The 20539-nt window shown below is 36.1% G+C and overlaps 1 protein-coding gene across 14 annotated transcripts in view; it reads left to right on the top strand.

Moving 5' to 3' along the window:
- cadpsb (Ca2+-dependent activator protein for secretion b) overlaps positions 1-20539 on the top strand; it is a 128226-nt gene that overhangs the window by 83950 nt on the left and 23737 nt on the right. For 7 of the 14 annotated variants that reach the window (XM_065279876.2, XM_065279875.2, XM_065279877.2 and 4 more), the window contains 7 exons: positions 687-823; positions 3180-3367; positions 6613-6714; positions 8166-8229; positions 8461-8584; positions 14136-14204; positions 18427-18533. In XM_065279876.2, coding sequence (XP_065135948.1) covers positions 687-823; positions 3180-3367; positions 6613-6714; positions 8166-8229; positions 8461-8584; positions 14136-14204; positions 18427-18533 — 791 coding nt within the window. Of the gene's footprint in view, positions 1-686; positions 824-3179; positions 3368-6612; positions 6715-8165; positions 8230-8460; positions 8585-14135; positions 14205-14942; positions 14976-18426; positions 18534-20539 lie in introns of all 14 variants that reach the window. The other 7 variants (XM_065279878.2, XM_065279879.2, XM_065279874.2 and 4 more) reach the window with 3 other exon arrangements.

Raw genomic sequence — 20539 nt, 5'->3', positions numbered from 1 at the left:
TAAAGAAAAAACAAAAAATCTTAAAAGCAAAAAGAAATTAAAAAACTAATCTTTCTATAGGTGTAAGCTTTATCCACTACAAAGACACTTTTTTGCAACAGAAAGGTTCTACGAATGTTAAAATTTCTTTATGGAACCATACAGCCCTACAAAGACCTTTTTAGGAACCTTTATTTTTGGACAAAGTTTCACTTGTTAGATTATCCCAAAAATGATTAGCTAATGTATCACCCCACTTTCAGGATTTTGTATTTTAACGAGCACACAGCCCAGTTTTATTCATTCATCAATTGCGAATGGCAGAATCTATTGTATTCATATGAAAAAATACAAATTCAAATTCATCATTTGGAAATTCCCCAACCTCCTTAAGTTCATTCAAACGCTTTGATTGCAAGAACAGGAAGTGACCGCGCCCAGTCCAGCTCATGCATGCACATCCAGACTGAATGTGAGCTGAGGGTTACCGCTCAGTACCACATCGCTAGGTCCGATTGAACTCTGCTTGACTTTTGCTGCAAGTTGACAATGTGAAAGCTCAATGTTTTTGATTTGCCATCGATAACTCATCGCAGGCGTGTAGTTTTGTGGTGAAAAGAGAAAAAATAATTTCCCTTGCTGTATGCTAACTTACTTTTCCTTAACCCCACCCCCTCTCCCTTCCTCTCCGATGATTGGCTGGATAGATGCTGACAGAGCACAGAAGCATGGCATGGATGAGTTTATCTCCGCTAACCCATGTAGCTTTGATCATGCCTCCTTGTTTGAGATGGTGCAGAGGCTCACACTGGACCACAGGCTAAATGACAACTTTGCATGTTTGGTAAGTAAGATCAAATGTACTGAAATTTGAATCAAAAGATTGAGAAATTAGGATGAGAATGTCCAAGTGTCACAATGTAATTAAAAAAATATTTGATCCTATCTCGGCTTAATATTCAGACAGCTATAAATAGGCTTTTAATAAGCTATTAATAATTTAAATTGACCTGCCAGACTGAGCAACACTGGCTTAACCAATGCCGTTCATTTGGAGTGGGAAAATCTATTTGGCTGATCACTTGCAGACTGGGAAATTGTTTAGGAAATCTTAAATAAAATTTGGTGATGCGGGTGTTGCAGAAATGACACACTAAAGTGTGGAGGAATAGTTAGCTGAAAGTTACAATAGTACAATAATTAGTGTATTTACATAAAGACGCAATCCACAACATTTTTGTTAAAAATAGACAAAATCAATAAAATGGACTAGTGCACGTTCACAAAATATTTGATGTCGAAACAGTATCCTTACCCCAATTCGCAACAGTAAGCTTATAATAATGATTTTTATTTTGGGCTGTCACACTGGAAAAAATGACTTACTTTCTCTTAACTTTGTCTTGTCTTGTTTTCGGTAAAAATATCAAAAAATTCTTAAATTAAGATGTATTTTATTGATGAGCAAAATGTAACATTTAAGTGAATTTGTGCTTACAACAAGCAAAAAAGTCTGCCAATGAAATGAGAAGAATCTTCTTGAAAATGTTCTTAAATTCGCTTAAATTTTATATTTTTTGTCTAAAAACTAGACTTATTTTCATTTTGCTCATCAAGAAAATACGTCTTAATTTAAGAATTTTTTGATATTTGTGCTTAAAACAAGACAAAAATACTAAGTAAGAAAGTCATTTTTGCACGTACAATTTTTTGTACACTGCAAGAAAATTTCAAAAAATGTAAAGAAAAAAAAATTCTTAGTATATTGGTAGATTTTTTTTGCTTGTTTTATGCACAAAATCACTTAAATTTGATATTTTTGGTATTAAAACTAGACTTATTTTCTTGGGTTGTTTTGCTCATCAAGAAAAAGCATCTTAATTTAAGATTTTTTTTATATTTTTACTGAAAACAAGACAAAAATACAACTATTTTTTTCTTGAAAATCATTTTTTTGCAGTGTGTGTGACAGCTCAAAATATAAATCATTATTATAAGCTTACTGTTGCGAATTGGGGTAAGGATACTGTTTCGACATAAAAATTTTGTGAACGTGCACTAGTCCATTTTATTGATTTTGTCTATTTTTAACAAAATGTTGTGGATTGCATAAAGTGAATACAAGAAAACCCAAGAAAATAAGTCTAGTTTTTAGACCGAAAATATCAAATTTAAGTGATTTTGTGCATAAAACTAGCAAAATAAATCTGCCAATGAGCTAAGCTAATTTTTCTTGAATTTAGTATTTAAGAAAAATATTTTTTTGCTTACCCCATTGGCAGATTTTTTTGCTTGTTTTATGCACACAATCACTTAAAGTTGATATTTTTGGTCTAAAAACTAGACTTATTTTCTTGGTTCGTTTTGCTCATCAAGACAAAGCATCTTAATTTAAGAATTTTTTTATATTTTTACTGAAAACAAGACAAAAATACTTACAATTTTTTTCTTGAAAATCATTTTTTTTGCAGTGTGTGTGACAGCTCAAAATAAAAATCATTATTATAAGCTTACTGTTGCGAATTGGGGTAAGGATACTGTTTCGACATCAAATATTTTGTGAACGTGCACTAGTCCATTTTATTGATTTTGTCTATTTTTAACAAAATGTTGTGGATTGCATAAAGTGAATACAAGAAAACCCAAGAAAATAAGTCTAGTTTTTAGACCGAAAATATCAAATTTAAGTGATTTTGTGCATAAAACTAGCAAAATAAATCTGCCAATGAGCTAAGCTAATTTTTCTGGAATTTAGTATTTAAGAAAAAGATTTTTTTGCTTACCCCATTGGCAGATTTTTTTGCTTTTTTATGCACACAATCACTTAAAGTTGATATTTTTGGTCTAAAAACTTATTTTCTTGGTTCGTTTTGCTAATCAAGACAAAGCATCTAAATTTTAGAATTTTTAGATATTTTTACTGTAAATAAGACAAAATACTAAGAAAATGTTTTCTTGAAAATCATGTAGTACTGAAAACGGGACAGGGGGAGTGTGGTGTCACGGTTCGGGAAATTTTCATAATTTTTAAATCCCAATGTTGACAGGCATGATCCACCTATGTTAAGAAAAGTACGTAAAGTAACCAGTCATGTTATGTTTCAAACAGAGATGGCGATAGAGAGGCTAAAGCTACAAACTGCTTCTTTACCTAGAACATTTTAACAATTCCAAGCTGGTGACATTTGTTTGAATTATAGGGATGGTTTAGCCCAGGTCAGGTGTTTGTCCTGGATGAATACTGTGCTCGGAACGGGGTGAGAGGGTGCCACAGACATCTGTGTTACCTTGGTGACCTTCTGGAGAGGGCGGACACAGGGCACATGGTCGACCCGACGCTGCTCCACTACAGCTTTGCATTTTGTGCCTCCCATGTTCATGGCAACAGGTACAAATTACAACAGATCATCACCTTACATACAGTATGTGATCTTAAATCACATGAGTATTTAGACATCCAAAACACTGATAGTGTTACTTGGATGTTAAAATTTAGGGCAAGAAACAGATCTAGAGGGAATTACAGTAGGTTTAAAGAAGATGGGTTACCGAAAGGCCATTTTTTCAGCACATTTTTTGCACACTTTGATTTACTTTAGCGTTTAACATTTTTCCCCGTGAATGTTCTTTATAATTTTGCCAAATTTTGTTGTGTCTTTGTTCTCAATCATTATCATTTCTTTTCACTTTCCAAACCCTCAGCAGTATTCTTTCAACCATTACATTTTCCATTCTCTCTTTTTGTTCTTTTACTTTCCAAATCTCATTGTGTTGCTCACTTCATTACATGTTCCTGATAGTCAGAGGGGGTCTGAGTTACAGGGGGCTGGCTCAAAGCCAGGAGGGAAAAAGGAGTCTAAAAAAAAGAGGAAATGTAAAACACAACTGCCTGAATGTACAAGGTAAGAGGGATTATCAAGGACATAATCGCTTCAAAATCATGTTTTAGACTAATGTGCCTCATGGTTAAAATGGGTTTATAAGCTCAGGTTGTCTTAAAATCAGCATGAAACACCATTCACAACTCTTTTTATGCCTGTAAAATGGCATATTTTGAATTCTTAAATAGATAGTTCTGGTTACCTGGACAATAGCCAAAATTGGACAATAGCCCAATAGCTCACTTGGTAGCTTACGAGCATTGCTTTAAATCATAGTTTCAATCCTTGTGAACACACATACTTCTCCGCAAAGCTAATTTAGTATCACTGCCAAATATTACTATATGTCAAGTAGGGCAGAGCGGGGCACAACATAATGCTTTTTGGTTTTGGCTCAATCATTAAAGAATATTTGAGTTTGATTTAATTATATTTTTACACAAGCAACACACACATCTCTGCTGCAAATGGCCATTTGAAGTTTGTTTCTATTTCTTACCAATCTTGGACAATTACACCAAGCGTGACAGAAGTGCAAACGTTACAACTAACCCCATAGGTGGGGTTAATTGTAACAGGCAGGGGGTTAGTTGTAACACTTGCTGAAATTACGTTTGGAGGCAAATATTTCAATACTATTTTGTCTATATACTTGAAGTAGATATTGTTTATATATCTGCCTATAATAGACAGGTTTCTACACTATTCATCCCTCATCTAACCATAGTTCAATTATAAATGGATACAAATGTCTAAATATGTGAGAAAAAGCAGCACAAATATGACAAAAAACGTTGTGTGATTTTAGCCATTCATTTCATTATGATTTTAATCTTTGTCATGACCTTATTCAGTCAATATTAAAGATATGAACAAAAATAAATTTTGACAAAAAAAAACATTTTTATATGTGTCTAAATCTGTAAAAACCATACTAAAGTCTCAAAATCTAATTCTGAGATAATGAAAGTCAAAGTCTGATTTAAGCCATTCATTTCATTATGATTTTAATCTTTGACATGACTTTAATCAATCAATATTAAAGATATGAACAAAAATACATTTTGATACACAATTTTGATAAGACAGGAGCATTTATTTTGTTGTAAGCCAGCAATCATTCGTTTGTAGCTTATTTAAAACAACGGCAAGAATTATGCTAATGTTAGCGGTTTTCATATCGTTAGTGCTGAGGGGTTAGTTGTAACAAAGCGTTACAATTAACCTCGCTGGGTGAAAATATTTTCAAGCCTACCAAAAAAGTTGCTAAGAGCTGCAGACATATTTCAAAACGATGCAATGTTTTAGTCAACAAGACACTGATTAAGATGAAAAACATTGGTTTTGGTATCTTACACACCCAACTCAGAAACCGAAAAAACATATGATGAAAAAATGTACATACATGCTGCCAAAACACTCGTTCATTAATAACTTTATGGAAAAAAATTATACATTTCCATAAATTTGTGGGAGACCGTCTTTTCACAGCATGAAAACAGTACGGAAAAAAAATCGCTCAACCCTGTGCAACAATGTAAACGGTTCGTGTTACAACTAACCCCACGTTAGTTTTTGCCCCGCGCACCCCTACTCTGTATTATATTTATGCATTTTATCTAATGCGACTTGCTGTGCATTTAAAATACACATTTTTATTCCAAAAAAAAAAAGGATAGAAAATGTGCTTAACGTTTTAGTACACATTTGTGTCTGTAGCACCCAGGGAGCAATTGGGAATAAGGTGCCTTGCTTAAGGGCCCCTCAGTTGCAACCTGCCGGCCGTGAAACTTAAACTGGCGCCCTCTAGGTTACAAATCTGACTTTCTAACCATACGGCCATGACTTCTGAACCTAAAATGTATATTAAGAAATTATACATAGTCAAATTTAAACATAAATGCGTTTTTGCATGTACATGTAATGTTAAAAAGTTGCAGTTCTGATTTCATGTTGACTTTAAGCCTATAAGCAATTTATGTGCACTCACAATATAGTGCTAAATAGCACTAAAAGTGGTTCACTGACTAATTATAGGGAAACCACTTTAAGTGCAATATAGCACCTATGTAGAACCATAAGTGGTGCTATAGCATGACTATAGCCCAATTTATGGTTTTACACACCACCACATTGTTCTACACTGGTGCTATATAGGCTTTAAAGTGGTTTCTCTATGGGTGAACCACTTTTAGTTTTTTAGAGTTTATCTACCTAATCATTCACAAGCTATGATTCTGTTTCACACTGACTTGTTGAAGATATATTTATTATTGTGCTGCGGCTGGGTGCGTATTAAACGTATTTTAATGTAATATGATGCCCGAGTGGAGTACTGTGACACGGATAGCTTGTAAATTTAAAAAAATGGGTTGGAAACAATTTCCCCCTGGAGTATCACAGAAGGGTCCCATCTGCTAGGTACAAATACATTTATAGCCACCGTATTAGATTAAAGGAAGCCAGACACACTGTAGCTCCTGGTTAGATGTGCTCCCTGTACTCAATGTGCCAGGGTTTTATTTTATTGTATTTTATTGTTACGGTGCGAGTATGATGGCCCACTGAAATGTTAATGTTGTTTGATATGCGTGCAGTGACTGCAGGGTGTTCAAAATGATGTTATACAGTGTCATAATTACTTGTTCAAGGATTTTATTTGGGGGGGGGGGTTAATAAATAATACTTCTTTCTTTATTCAAGTGAATCATAACCAATGTGCAGATAATGTCACGTTGTGCTTGTAAAACAGGCCTGATGGTCTCGGAACCGTAACAGTGGAAGAAAAGGAACGGTTCGAGGAAATCAAAGAGCGATTACGTGTTCTTCTGGAAAATCAGATCACAAACTTTAGGTAAGTTTAAGGGCTTTTATTTAAAAATGTCACAAATTTTAACATATCAATTATGCACCAGTATTTTTTAGCAGGTTTTGCTTTATCTCTCCAGGTTTTATCTCACAAAATGTCTCTAAAACCACACTGTAAAAAATTATGTTAAATCAACATGTATTTTATGTAACTTTACCCATTAAGTTAAACAAGTTCACTTTATTACAAGTCAAAACTTAAAATAGTAGGTTAAATTGACTTGAAAAACCAAGTTGTTTTTTATCTTTATGCTACATTTTTCTTTTTTACAGGGCAACATTAAAATGTGTTGATAGTGATGTATTTAAGTCTGTTTGATTTTCTATCCTAAATATCCATGATTATAATGGGACACACGTGTGACACGTGACCTATTTTTACATTTTGGCGCGGTTTCCTGGACAGGGCTTATCCTAGTCCCAGACTAAAATGGATGTTTGAGCAGTTTTAATTTAAGAACACCTTGTACAAACATAACTGAATACACTGCAAAAAGTAATTTTCAAGAAAAAAATTTTAGTAGTATTTTTGTCTTGTTTTTAGGAAAAATATCAAAAAATTCTTAAATTAAGATGCTTTTTCTTGATGAGCAAAAGACCCAAGAAAAAAGTTTAGTTTTTAGACCAAAAATATCAAATTGAAGTGATTTTGTGCATAAAACAAGCAAAAAAATTTGCCAATGGGGTAAGCAATTTTTTTGAATTTCTTGAATTTAGTTTTTAAGAAAAATTTTCATGATTTTTTGCTTACCCCATTGGCAGATTTGTTTCCTTGTTTTATGCAGAAAATAACTTACATTTTATATTTTTCGTCTAAAACCTAGACTTATTTTCTTGGGTCATTTTGCTCATAAAGAAAAAACATCTTAATTTAAGAATTTTTTGATATTTTTACTGAAAACAAGACAAAAATACAAAGAATTTTTTTTCTTGAAAATCATTTTTTTTGCAGTGTATCAGTGCCATTGTTTTGTCTTAAGATGCACACCAGTATTGTTATTTTTTGTAAGGTTTGTTTGTAAAAAATTACTTAAATATCCTAATATAACCTTGTCCTGAATTAATCTAAACTAGTGGTGTCCAACATGGTGCGACAGCACATTCTTATTAATAGCCTTAATTTTAATATTTATTAATTACATAATTTTATATCAGTTTGGCTTCTTTATAGTTGTTAACATTTTAAACAATTATAAAACATATAAACAAGTAAAATAAAATCAACACAAAAAAAGTTTTAAGTAGACTAAATCAAAAAAGTAGCCCTTCAGATTGTTTTATCCATTATGGTCGCCCTTGCTCACAAAAAGGTTGGAGACCCCTGATCCAAACCCTGTCCAGGAAACAGCCCGCTGGTTTTACCTTTTCTGTAACCTTGTAAACAGTTCTATAGAATTGTATAGAATTTTCTACAACCTCAACACTGTTTTTTCGTAGGTATTGCTTTCCGTTCGGTCGCCCTGAGGGAGCTTTGAAAGCCACTCTGTCTTTGCTGGAGAGGGTAATGACAATATTGCTTACATTGATTCATAGTCAAAAGGCGTAACAGGGACAGAAGGCAAAAGAAAAGCAATTGATGGCCTTTTGCTCAGTACTTCTTGTTTACGTCTCCGTTCTCCTCCATGCATCATTATTTCAATCCAAAATGTTTAATTCATAAGACTCACACTCATTACAGACAAAAAAACATATGAGATAATGTAGATTTGTATACGGCTATGTTTTTTCACAGGTGCTCATGAAGGACATTGTGACCCCGGTGCCGCAGGAGGAAGTTAAAGGTGTCATTCGTAAATGCTTGGAGCAGGCAGCTCAGATCAACTATACGCGCATCACTGAGTATGCCAGAGTGGAAGGTAATGACCTTTGCCCTTTCTCTTCATTCATTCATAATGCGTTTACAACACTTTAACACATTGTTTTTTTTTTAAGCAGATGAAAATCTTTATACTGGTTGTTATTTCTTTTACGTGATAAAATCGATTAAAGGCCTAAACTGTGGTCCGTATTACATTTAGTTTTTTTAGGATACAAAGCTTTTTGGTTTAGGTAAGTAATGGGTATGGAATGGAAATAATTTGAGGTCTTTCTCAAACTTTATGCCTCAACATATGAAAAATAGTATTGATTCTTGCATGAAAATATATCAGTATGAGGAATATTATCATAATACTTTATAAGCATTGATTCTTTCCCCACTTCTAGTAAATATGCATTTGCTTCAAAGATTAATGTAGTTTGATACATTGCAGTTAAGTATATACATGGGATTTGTTTGCCTGTTTATTTATTCATTTATTTTTGTAGAAGTACATCTTTCTTTTTCAAATGAATTTGCTTGTCTAATCTAATGTCACGGCGGTGCAACCACCTTCTGCTTTGGTTTTCTGAAAAATGTAAATGTCCTTTCGTCCGTTCTCCTTTTGTGGACTTTGTTAGTGTAAAAATGCATTCATATCCACACAAAGACATGCCTCCGACTGTTTTCTATCTGTTGTGGAAGATAACACCGAAAAAAGTGATGTGAGGCACTTTAGTTGGCATGTTCTTCACACGTTCTCTTTTCTATTATTTTTATGGCTCAGGATGAGAAAAGACATCAGGCTACGAAGACTTTCAGAAGATGAAAAGGAGACTAGAAAAATAAGTCAGTTAATAGGAAGAGAGGTAGAAATGAGGACAAACTATGAGGTAGGAATTTAGGGTAAAATAAATGAGCGGTGTTGAAGGGTTAAGAGACCCAAAAGAGCAAAGCGGTTTATGGTAGAGGCATTGAATGTAGAGGGAAGCAGAACCACCTCGACAAAAGCCGTGTTGGGCAACAAGCGTAAAAGAGGATTACAAAAAACCTAAAGATTGGCCAAAAGGAGAGGTTTCATTTGGAGAGGTGTCTGTATTTGAAAAGGTGTGTTTGAGGAAGATGTTTGTGCTGTTAAATTATGATTATGAAAAATGACAGATGATCCTGTTCACTCTTTTTCTCTCTCGCTCTCTTTTACTTTATCAAATGTGACTCATCCTAGCAAATTGAGTTGCAATGAGCACATTGAGTTATTGTTATTTTCACATTCACTATTAAAACCCCTTCAAAATGATTTGTTGGATTCTGACAAAAAATGACAGAGCTACACACCTGTTTGAAGTCGACGGAATCAGCAGTAAAGTGAATTTTGAGAAAAATCAAGTTAAAGTTAGTGCGAGTAAGATCATTTTTGTGTCTTTTCGCTCTTAATAACTCTTTTAAAGGTCACGTTCTTTCTGATCCCATTTTTTAAACCCTAGTTAGTGTGTAATGTTGCTATAATAGCATAAATAATACCTGTAAAATGGTAAAGCTCAAAGTTCACTGCCAGGCGATATATTTTCTTTAACAGAATTCGCCTTTTAAAGCCTACAGTGAACGGCCGGTTTGAACTACAGCCTTCTACTTCCTGCTTCCTAATGACGTCACTAGAACAGTTTTTTGACTAAACTCCGCCCACAGGAATACCTCAGTCTCCAGCTAACGCCCCATTCAGACAGCCAACGACAATCAGTAGCAGAGCGACGCGATCTCATTCATTTCAATGGAAACCTGGCGACTTCCGGCGACACGAGCGAAAGTGACCGTTGGCGACCTTATGGGCGTGTCCAGCGACGCGAGAAAGTTTAGAAAAGTTTAACTTTATGCAAATGTCGAGCGACTTTCGGGAGCGACTACCAATGAGAACAAAGCAATGGAGTTCACGTCATCCTTCTCTCGTCAGTTACTGGGGTGGATGGTACTCATTTGTTTATGACAAGCAGATTTAGAAACGCCTCATTGAAAGAGACGGGCGACACACAGCGATAACGTCGCTGGCTGTCTGAACGAGGGGTTAGCTAATGGCTAGCTAAGCCGCTATCAAATCACAACACACTAAACAAACTACACAATCAGAACTCTGTACATATTTCTGAATGAGGGACTTCATAGAACAAGGAAGACATCAGCCCGTTTTTTGGACAGTGAAAACAGCGCTATACAGATAAGTAAATTGTGTGAAAAATACTGATTTTTTTTACAGGTGAAACATGAACACGTTATATGCGCACTTTAAACACAATCAAAGCTTCAAAAAACACAGAAAGAACATGACCTTTAACATGAAACAAGTCCCACACTTTATTTTCTAATTCTGCATGTTGTAAAACTAAAACCAAAACATCCGAAGGCGCACAAGTGCTTTGCTTCCGATGCTTTTATTAGGAAATATTTACGAAGGTACGCCTCTCAGAAAAAGTTTAATTACTACTTGGAGCTTTGGAATTGCTAGATGAGGGCTTGCTGTTTTATGAAAGAGGCTTATTTAAAAAAAATATATATATTAAATTCAACCAAAATTGACATTTATCACGTCTTTTGCTGGTAGCTCAAAATTAGACAGTGCACATTCTAACTAATTTACTGTAGACAGCACGCGTCACAAATCATTAGCTCTGCCACTAATTCTTCAGAAACAGGATGACAAACCAATGATACTATGCAACAAATGTCTAATATGTTTTTTACGAACTCAGCATATGTTTACGAGTCTGTCTCTGAGAGGCTTTGACTGCTTTTTCTCTGATGACAATAATTTACACCATTTTCTTAAAGGAACATTTACCCCAACCCAATATTTATCCAACATGGGTTAAAAACAACCAAGCAGCCCAGCATTTGTTAGTGTGGGGATCAATAAAGTATCTATCTGTCTAAAGTAAAGATCTAACTATCTATCTATCTATCTGAAAAGACTTTTGGGTAAATTGTGACAGAATTTGAATTTTTGGGGTGAATTGTTCCCTTAAAAGCAACTTTTTCCACTTTTAATTGTTAGGTAACACTTTATATTAGGGTTGTATACATCAACAACACAACAATTAAAGTGAAGAGCAATATTTTGAAAATGAATGAATTGATTCTGGTTAATTTCTGCACATGCATTTTAGCATTACAAGACACATTTTTTGTGATTAACTGTTTTTCACATAAAATTATAGTGTAGAGAACATCCTGTGAAAAACTCTTTGACATCTCTAAAATTTAATAAGGTCATGTCAAAGATTGAAAATAAAGTGAAACCAATGTGTGAAATCAAAATTTGCTGCTCCTAATCCCAGAATTAGATAATGAGACTTTAGACTGGATTTCACAGACAGGGACACATTTGTTAAAATTTCATACTGTGACAACTAATGTTAAGCTAGCGTATAAAACCTTAATATAAAGTGTTACATATATACAGTGAGGAAAATAAGTATTTGAACACCCTGCTGTTTTGCAAATCCTCCCACTTTGAAATCATGTAAGGGGTCTGAAATTGTCATCGTAGGTGCATGTCCACTGTGAGAGACATAATCTAAAAATACCCCCAGAAATCATAATGTATGATTTTTTAAACTATTTATTTGTATGACACAGCTGCATATATTGAACACCTGAGAAAGTCAATGTTAATATTTGGTACAGTAGCCTTTGTTTGCAATTACAGAGGTTAAACGTTTCCTGTAGTTTTTCACCAGGTTTGCACCCACACTCCTCCACACAGATCTTCTCTAGGTCAGTCAGGTTTCTGGCCTGTCGCTGAGAAACACTGAGTTTGAGCTCCCTCCAAAGATTCTCTATTGGGTTTAGGTCTGGAGACTTGCTAGGCCACGCCAGAACTTTGATATGCTTCATACAGAGCCACTCCTTGGTTATCCTGGCTGTGTGCTTCGGGTCATTGTCATGTTGGAAGACCCAGTCTCGACCCATCTTCAATGCTCTAACTGAGGAAAGGAGGTTGTTCCCGAAAATCTCGCAATACATGGACCTGGTCATCCTCTATTTTGGTCTCATCTGACCACATGACTTTCTTCCATGACACCTCTGGATTATCCAAATGGTCATTGGCAAACTTAAGACGGGCCTGGACATGTGCTGGTTTAAGCAGGGGAACCTTCCGTGCCATGCATGATTTCAAACCATAATGTCTTAGTGTATTACCAACAGTAACCTTGGAAACGGTGGTCCCAGCTCTTTTCAAGTAATTGACCAGCTCCTCCCGTGTAGTTCTGGGCTGATTTCTCACCTTTCTTAGGATCATTGAGACCCCACAAGGTGAGATCTTGCATGGAGCCCCAGTCCAATGAGATTGACAGTCATGTTTAGCTCTTCCATTTTCTAATGATTGCTCCAACAGTGGACCTTTTTTTCACCAAGCTGCTTGGCAATTTCCCCGTAGCCCTTTCCAGCCTTGTGGAGGTGTACAATTTTGTCTCTAGTGTCTTTGGACAGCTCTTTGGTGTTGGCCATGTTAGTAGTTGGATTCTTACTGATTGTATGGGGTGGACAGGTGTCTTTATGCAGCTAATGACCTCAAACAGGTGCATTTAATTTAGGATAATTAATGGAGTGGAGGTGGACATTTTAAAGGCAGATTAAGGGGCCAATCACACCAAAAGCGTTTATGGCAGTTGCAGGCGCCTTTTTTGAATGATATTCTATGGGCAGGGAGCGTTTGCGCTCTGTTTATGCACCCTGAGCGCCTTGCGGTTTTTGCCACCGGCCGCAGCACACGCCTTTGAAGGAACGCTGAGAGCGCCCGACGTCATTCGCGTCTTTCCATTGTCCAATCGAATGAGGGGAGAGGCGGGCCTTACGTTGTGGTGAGGGAAGTTTACAGTTGCTTTGGAGAACCGGACTACACTCGCTCACTCTCTCCTGCGTGTTTGTGCACCACTCATCCTCAAACAAGGTCAGAGCAAGCGCCCTCTTTTTAAAGTTTCTGCCAATATGACAGTTAACAGCAAAAGAGCACTCACGCTTCAATATTTGATTGACAAGACAGCTGACTCGGTGGTTGCCTAGCAATATATATAAAGCTGCGTCGCACTGCTCTTTTTTTAAAAAAAGGCATTGCGTCGCGCCTTGTGTTTCCAAGCGTTTAAAGCGCTTTTGGTGTGATTAACCCCTAACAGGTCTTTGAGGGCCAGAATTCTAGCTGATAGACAGGTGTTCAAATACTTATTTGCAGCTGTATCATACAAATAAATAGTTCAAAAAAGTCATATATTCTGATTTCAGTTTTTTTTTTATTATTCACCTACGATGACAATTTCAGACCCCTCCATGATTTCCAATTGGGAGAATTTGCAAAATAGCAGGGTGTTCAAATACTTATTTTTTTTCACTGTATATATTTATTTTATTTCTCATCCTAAGTTTAGATGTAAGGATGGTTGTGATTCAAGAGATAAGCCATCCAATCATATTGCATTATTCAACCTTTTCCAAAAACCTGCTTCTTTATTGTTCTTGTTGAAAACTTCCCTTAAGACAAACATCCCTTCATCATATTTGATTGTGAACCCCCTTTCCTCTGACCCCAAACTCTTGCATGCCCGAATCCTCTTTTTCTGTAGGAAAAAAGAGGGAAATGTATGATCACCCTGTCTACTCCTTGGCTACACAAGTGATGGATTTAACCATCCGTGAGTAACAACCCATCACCCCATCATTCTTTACCCCTTTTCCATCAAATCAACCTCCCACGTCACGTCGTTCCCAAAACTGTCAATTGCCATCTCCATACAGACGGTCGACATTGAGCAGAGAATGATTACGTTACATTCCTACTAGGATTTCTTTAGCAGAGATGTTCCATCTGTTTGTAATACGGCGTGACTAATGCATCCGTTCAGCTTCCTCTTGTTCGCTTTTGGTTGTGACCTGAATGCATTTTTACTTTGCTCGCTGTTTGACTTTGTCTGAGTGTATGTCCTTACTGTGGTGTGGTAGGTGGTTTCACTGTGGGGTTCCTGAACACATCAACAGGTGACAGAGCTACCCGGAGAGCAGGAGTTAGTACACGTGTACGAGCTATGACTTATGTGTTACAACATCACAAGTTTGTCTCGTTTTACAGCTGTCGATTTGTCGTGCGAACGCACAATGGCTATTGTCTCTGTTCAGTATGTCATTCTGTTGCTATTACTGTATGTTTATGTCAGTGTTGTTCCAGGTAAATATCTAAGTGTGTGTATTTGTTTGCCATTGTTTTTCTTTTTGTTCTCAATCAGAAATATCTAGTAAATGAACCAGGGATGCAAAAACATGCCAGCTTGAGGAATAATTCCTCACTTTCTCTCTTTATTTCTCTCTCTTTCTCTTCCCCATTCTTTATGTTGCTCTGACGTTCTTTTTATCTTTCTCTCCTTCTCTTTCTCAAGTTGAGAAAACACTAAAGGATCAAAAGGATCCAGGTGAAGCTATGACATCATCCCTTATCCTCTTCCACACATCCTGGCATATGCACACTTTACTGGGCACAATAAACTTCTGAAAACATCTAAAATTCCTGTGCACACCATGGCCCTCTTTTGTGCAGTCTTTTTGTGAAGATAGTATTCTTCGATATGTATGTTTTTAGTACAAGTTTTGAACATTTTAACAGTCAATAAATGTTTTAATAACTTTACCATATGCAGCCATGCAAGAAGTAATACTATCTTTTACAAATATTTCAGTGGCAGTTTCTTTTCTATGTGTCCAAAAGGGAGGGCGCAAACTCACTTAAGCACTAAGACATTGAATAATACACAAATCATCACATCTCTAAATCACCATTTACTTTCAAAAAGTTTCCTTTCATTCCGAGTCCTTGCTTTGACATGTCCAGAACATTTTGGACACATCGAAAATATAGATAAAGTATGAAACTTGGATGATGATAATGATAGATTATCATCGCATCCATTGGCATTACTTTATCATATGTTATGTTGATGACATCATGGCTTCAGTAAGCGTCAGTATTAGTTTCTGTGAAATAATAAACCATTAAGTAGTAAATACTTGTTCGCCGCACCCCCCTCTCCCCAGTAATAACCCAAGAATGCAACAGACCAATAAACCAATGGCATAAAAGTGAACATTTCCCACTCCAGACACCAAGATTGAAGAGTCAGACAGAGTGATAAATAAGTCATTTACTTTATGACTGAAGTAGTATTTCGGTCAATATTAAAGATTTTCTTTTCTCCTTCAGTGGAGAGCTCAGCATTGCTGAGCTGGTCAGTATTTGTTTAGCTTTTTTGCTTTTCTGTCTTATACATTTCATGTTGTTTAGGTGAAACTTGGTAATACTGTATACTGTATGTTCAAATCTAAAGCACTATTGTGTGTCCTGCTGTCTTCATTTCATCGGTCTGGTCTGCTCTTTCTCTCATATGTTGGCCTTAAATACTAGATAGTGGCTTTATTAGTGAGAACCTTATCCAGTAACAGTATGAACATTAGAAAGAAACACAGATTTATTAGTAGGCCTATATACAGTGACAAGTATATACAGTTGGGTCCAAATGTTTTAAATTGAAAACTTAACCTGAAAAATGAACAGAAAGACGTTGGATTCGGAAATATTTTAAATCCCTAAATATCAGGGTTCCCACGGGTCCTTGAAATCCTTGAAAGTTTATGAATCTGGGAAAAAAATTTGAGGCCCTGGGAAGTTTTTGAAAAAAAAAAAACATACATAGATACAGGTCATTGAAAGTGCTTGAATCTATTTTGTGCAAGAAGTTTTATGTAGTGTAGGATAAAAATTATTTATAATTCTTTACTTTTTAAGCACACATGCTAAACTGTCATACCAAAATACTTTTTTGCATAGTTGTGTTTAAAGGAACACGCCCACATTTTGGGAATTTAGCTTATTCAACGTATCCCCCAGAGTTAGAGAAGTCCATACATACCTTTCTCATCTCTGTGCATGCTGTAACTTTGTTTGATGTAGGGTGACCATACGTGCCATTATTCCCGGACGCATCCCGTCCAGGATTTCGGTGCGTCTTCCGGAAGTCGTATTTGTTGACCGCATACGCCATTCAGTTAAAAACATAAGATATACAATCGTAGTTTCATTCTTACCTTAAAATGTAACTTTTCTGTTGCTTTTCTGTAATAATAATAATAATCCTCTATGACGTATGCGGTCGACAAATACGACTTCCGGGACACGAACACAAAATCCTGGACGTGATGCGTCCGGGAAGAATGGCACGTATGGTCACCCTATTTGATGCACCCACTGCTAGCTTAGCTTAGCATAAAGACTGGAAGTGAATGGCTCCAGCTAGCAAACCGCTCCCAATAAGTGACAAAATAACGCGAACATTTTCCTATTTTTATATTGTGATTTGTATATTCAGAAGGCGAAGCACTGCTACTTGGGCGGAGTGATTTGCTTATATCACCCGAGAAGCACCCTGGTGAGGAGCAGAGAGTTCACTCAGAGTTGGGCAAATCACTCCGCCCAAGTAGCAGTGCTTCGTCTTCTGAGAATATAGTTCCCAGTATGTAAACTTTTAAAAGATGGCAGTGTCTCATATGACCTTGTTATTTGTACACAGTGTGACTATACAAATCACAACATATAAATAGGAAAATATTTGCGTTATTTTGTCACTTATTGGGAGCAGTTTGCTAGCTGGAGCCATTCACTTCCAGTCTTTGTGCTAAGCTAAGCTAGTGGGGGCTGCATTAGACAGAGTTACAGCACGCACGGAGATGAAAAAAGTATGTATGGACTTAACTAACTCTGGGGGATACGTTAAATAAGCTTAATTCCCAAAATGTGGGTGTGTTCCTTTAACACATGAAAATGTCTCAGGTTACGTATGTAACTGTTGTTCCCTGAGAAGGGAACGAGACACTGCTTCTCCCTTGCCATACTTCCTGCACCCTCATCTTTGGCAATATTTCAGATAGCGATATACTTCCTGACTCCTGCGTCACCCTGTCTTTGTCGTTAAGCCTCACCATTAGTTGGATTTGATATACACATTCAGACGCACTTACCCCAAAGTGTCACCACAGTGACGCAGCGCAAGTTCCCTCTAAAGGGACCTGTAACAATGTATCTTAAAAGGTAACACAATGTAACCTTGCTCTCACTTGAAATGTGTCCCCACATTTAGTCCTTGAATTTAAGGGTATTGGACCTGTAAAGTCCTTGAAAGGTCCTTGAATTTGAAGTTAACTAAGGTGTGGGAACCCTGAAATATGCAACAAACACAGTCAGGCGTCAAAAATTGGAATTGGTCCATAGCGGTCAACGAGGCTGTATCTTTTAAAAAGTACACCTTCGCATGATGTACATATTGGTACCAAAGTGTATATATTAGTAGCTCACATGTACATATTGATACCAAATGCATAAATATTTGTACCTAAATGATGCATATTAGGACATTTTTAAATGGTACTATCCTATTGGGACCATTTTTTTATTTTCTTTAATTTTATTCAAACATTTGGACCCCATTGTATATTTTTACAAGCTTACCAAAGCATTGTTTTCTCTGTTTAGACCTACAGTGTAGTCCCATTGGCCAGTAATACATTTTTCCATGCCGTACCTTGTTTATACCTCGTATTAGCTTTTAATTTAAACAAAAAGTTTATCTTCAAGGCAGTCCACTTTATTTAACCATGTGCAAAATGTCTGGATGTCTTAGATCACAAAGAGCTGAATTACCCCACAGCACTAGTCTATCCGACATCAGTTAGGCATCTTTGTGTTATGAGTGTCATCAACAATATTGTCATTCCTGCATGCTCAGTTATGTATGATTTCCTCAGACTGCATTAAAGAAAGAATTACATGAACCACTTTAATATTAACTGTTTCTCTTCTTCGCTTATATGCTCCAGAGAATGTAGCAAACCTAGCTACACCAGCCAAAAAACTGGAGCATGTCATCCGGCTGGCAGAGTTAGTCATTGAGGTTCTACAGCAGAACCAGGATCATCACGCCGAGGTGAGTCACGTTAATGTCTCTCTTCCTCTCACGTTCCCTCTTTTCTTTCTTTGTCTAGTCAATGAGTTTATGGCGTGAACGTACGGTTGGGATAGTTCACAAAGAACAATCTATCATTGTTTACTCACCCTTATGTTACTTCAAACCTGTATTGTTTCTATTAAGCACAAAAGGATGGTAGGCAGGATATGATGTCACATTGATCTTTTCCATTCAATGAAAGTGAACGGTAAACAAAGTGGTCAAGCCAAAAATTATAAAAAAATGTATGGCCTAAGAATACTTTGTCTGTGTAAAGCAATATTAAATATGTGTTCTGAGTTTGTCACACCAAAATAAAGTGTAAAGTTAACCTCCCAGCCATATTTGAATGTTAAATAAAACCACCAAGTAAATAAAATAAGTGATCGAAATCCTGAAAAAAATTCGCAGGGGTGAGTCCACTGTCTGCACTGAAACCACGCCCACTCATGAAAAAGCTGCCGTCTTTTCGCAAAATTAATTCACCTCTATTTTATATCATAACTTTTAGGAAATTTAAATAAGGAGACCAAGTTGTTTTGTAAATTATCACAACCAGTAAATATGCATTTATGTGAGGAATGTATAGTAGCTAGCTGGCAAGCTGTACGCTGTAAAAATTTCCTTGTTGCACTTAAATTTTTAAGTTTAGTCAATTTAAAATTACAACTAAAAACTTAAGCTAATTAACTTTTTCATAATTTATACCAACTCTTCACTTTGAAATTAATTATAAATTCAAGTTGATTAATCTTTAAAATTGAAGTGCAACAAGGAATTTTTTACAGTGTAGGCCGTAGTAACTAACGATAATGAAAGTAACTCCTGACTAAACGGGTGAACCACTGATGCTAACCCATTCTAGATATTGTTTTGTTGGGGCGGGGCCATGCTCGGTTGCTCCAGTGTGTCATCAAGCCATGACTTTAGGCCCGCCCACAAAATCTTGAACTCAAAAATTGTGAAAAACTATTTAACTGTTAAACTTCACAATTCAGCACTACACAGTTCACAGTCTTTCGGCAATACATTTCAAACATTTATAATGAGTTTAAAGGGCACCTATTTCATTGCTAAAAAACAACGTTATTTTGTGTGTTTGGTACAATGTGTTTGCGTGGTTTATGGTTAAAAAAAACTTTTTTTCACATACCTTACATTGATTATGTACAAAACTCATCAATCTGAAAAGCGCTGTGTCCCTGGTTGGCCAGCTAATCTGTACTTTGTGATTGGGCTGAATGATGTCAGCCTAAAATGTGACGCTCATTACCATGTTTGAAAGATTTGCGCACAATGCAATGCTGACAGGAGTTAATTTGTGAGTCCAAGCGAGAGGAATTATGATAATGTCGGTCTTATGCACGTCAATAAGTCCAGAAAGTAAACTGTTGCCTATAATCCGTGTGTTTGTTGTAGTCCAAGAAAAGAGATTTACGTTGGAAACGATAACTCGGATCATTGTTGGCTTTGGGGTTTGTACCTTTTGCACAACGTTAACATGTACTAATACACACTTGCACACCAAAGGAAATGTAAAATTGTGAATCGGACAATAGTTTCTCTTTAAAAATGTTCTTTACTCAGACATTAGGTATGCACCAGGTATATGGCCTACTTTTATGGAGCATTTTATGTTAACCCTGGACTTTGGTCACGATTCACTTTCATTGTATAAGAACAAGGATTGGCATTTTGCTAAACTCTGTGTCTTTTATGAAAAAAAATAAAATCATGAGGGTGAGTAAACAATAACAGAATTTAAATTTTCAGGTGAACTGTTCCTTTAAAGGACTCTCTAATAAACAAAGCTTTAATAAATTGAAGTAGTAAAACAGCAAGAGTTCACTCATCCATAAGATCCAGACTCTCAACCACTTTTACTGGATCTGCACACTTGAAAGCACTTTGAGAATACCAATTTTTTTGTATTCTGGACTTTAATCAAGTCGCATTAGGGACATGAAAATGCATTATAAATAGTG

This window comes from Paramisgurnus dabryanus, chromosome 7 (assembly GCF_030506205.2).
Source record: "Paramisgurnus dabryanus chromosome 7, PD_genome_1.1, whole genome shotgun sequence".
NCBI classification, from domain to species: domain Eukaryota; kingdom Metazoa; phylum Chordata; class Actinopteri; order Cypriniformes; family Cobitidae; genus Paramisgurnus; species Paramisgurnus dabryanus.
This window is presented reverse-complemented; position numbering and strand designations above follow the sequence as displayed.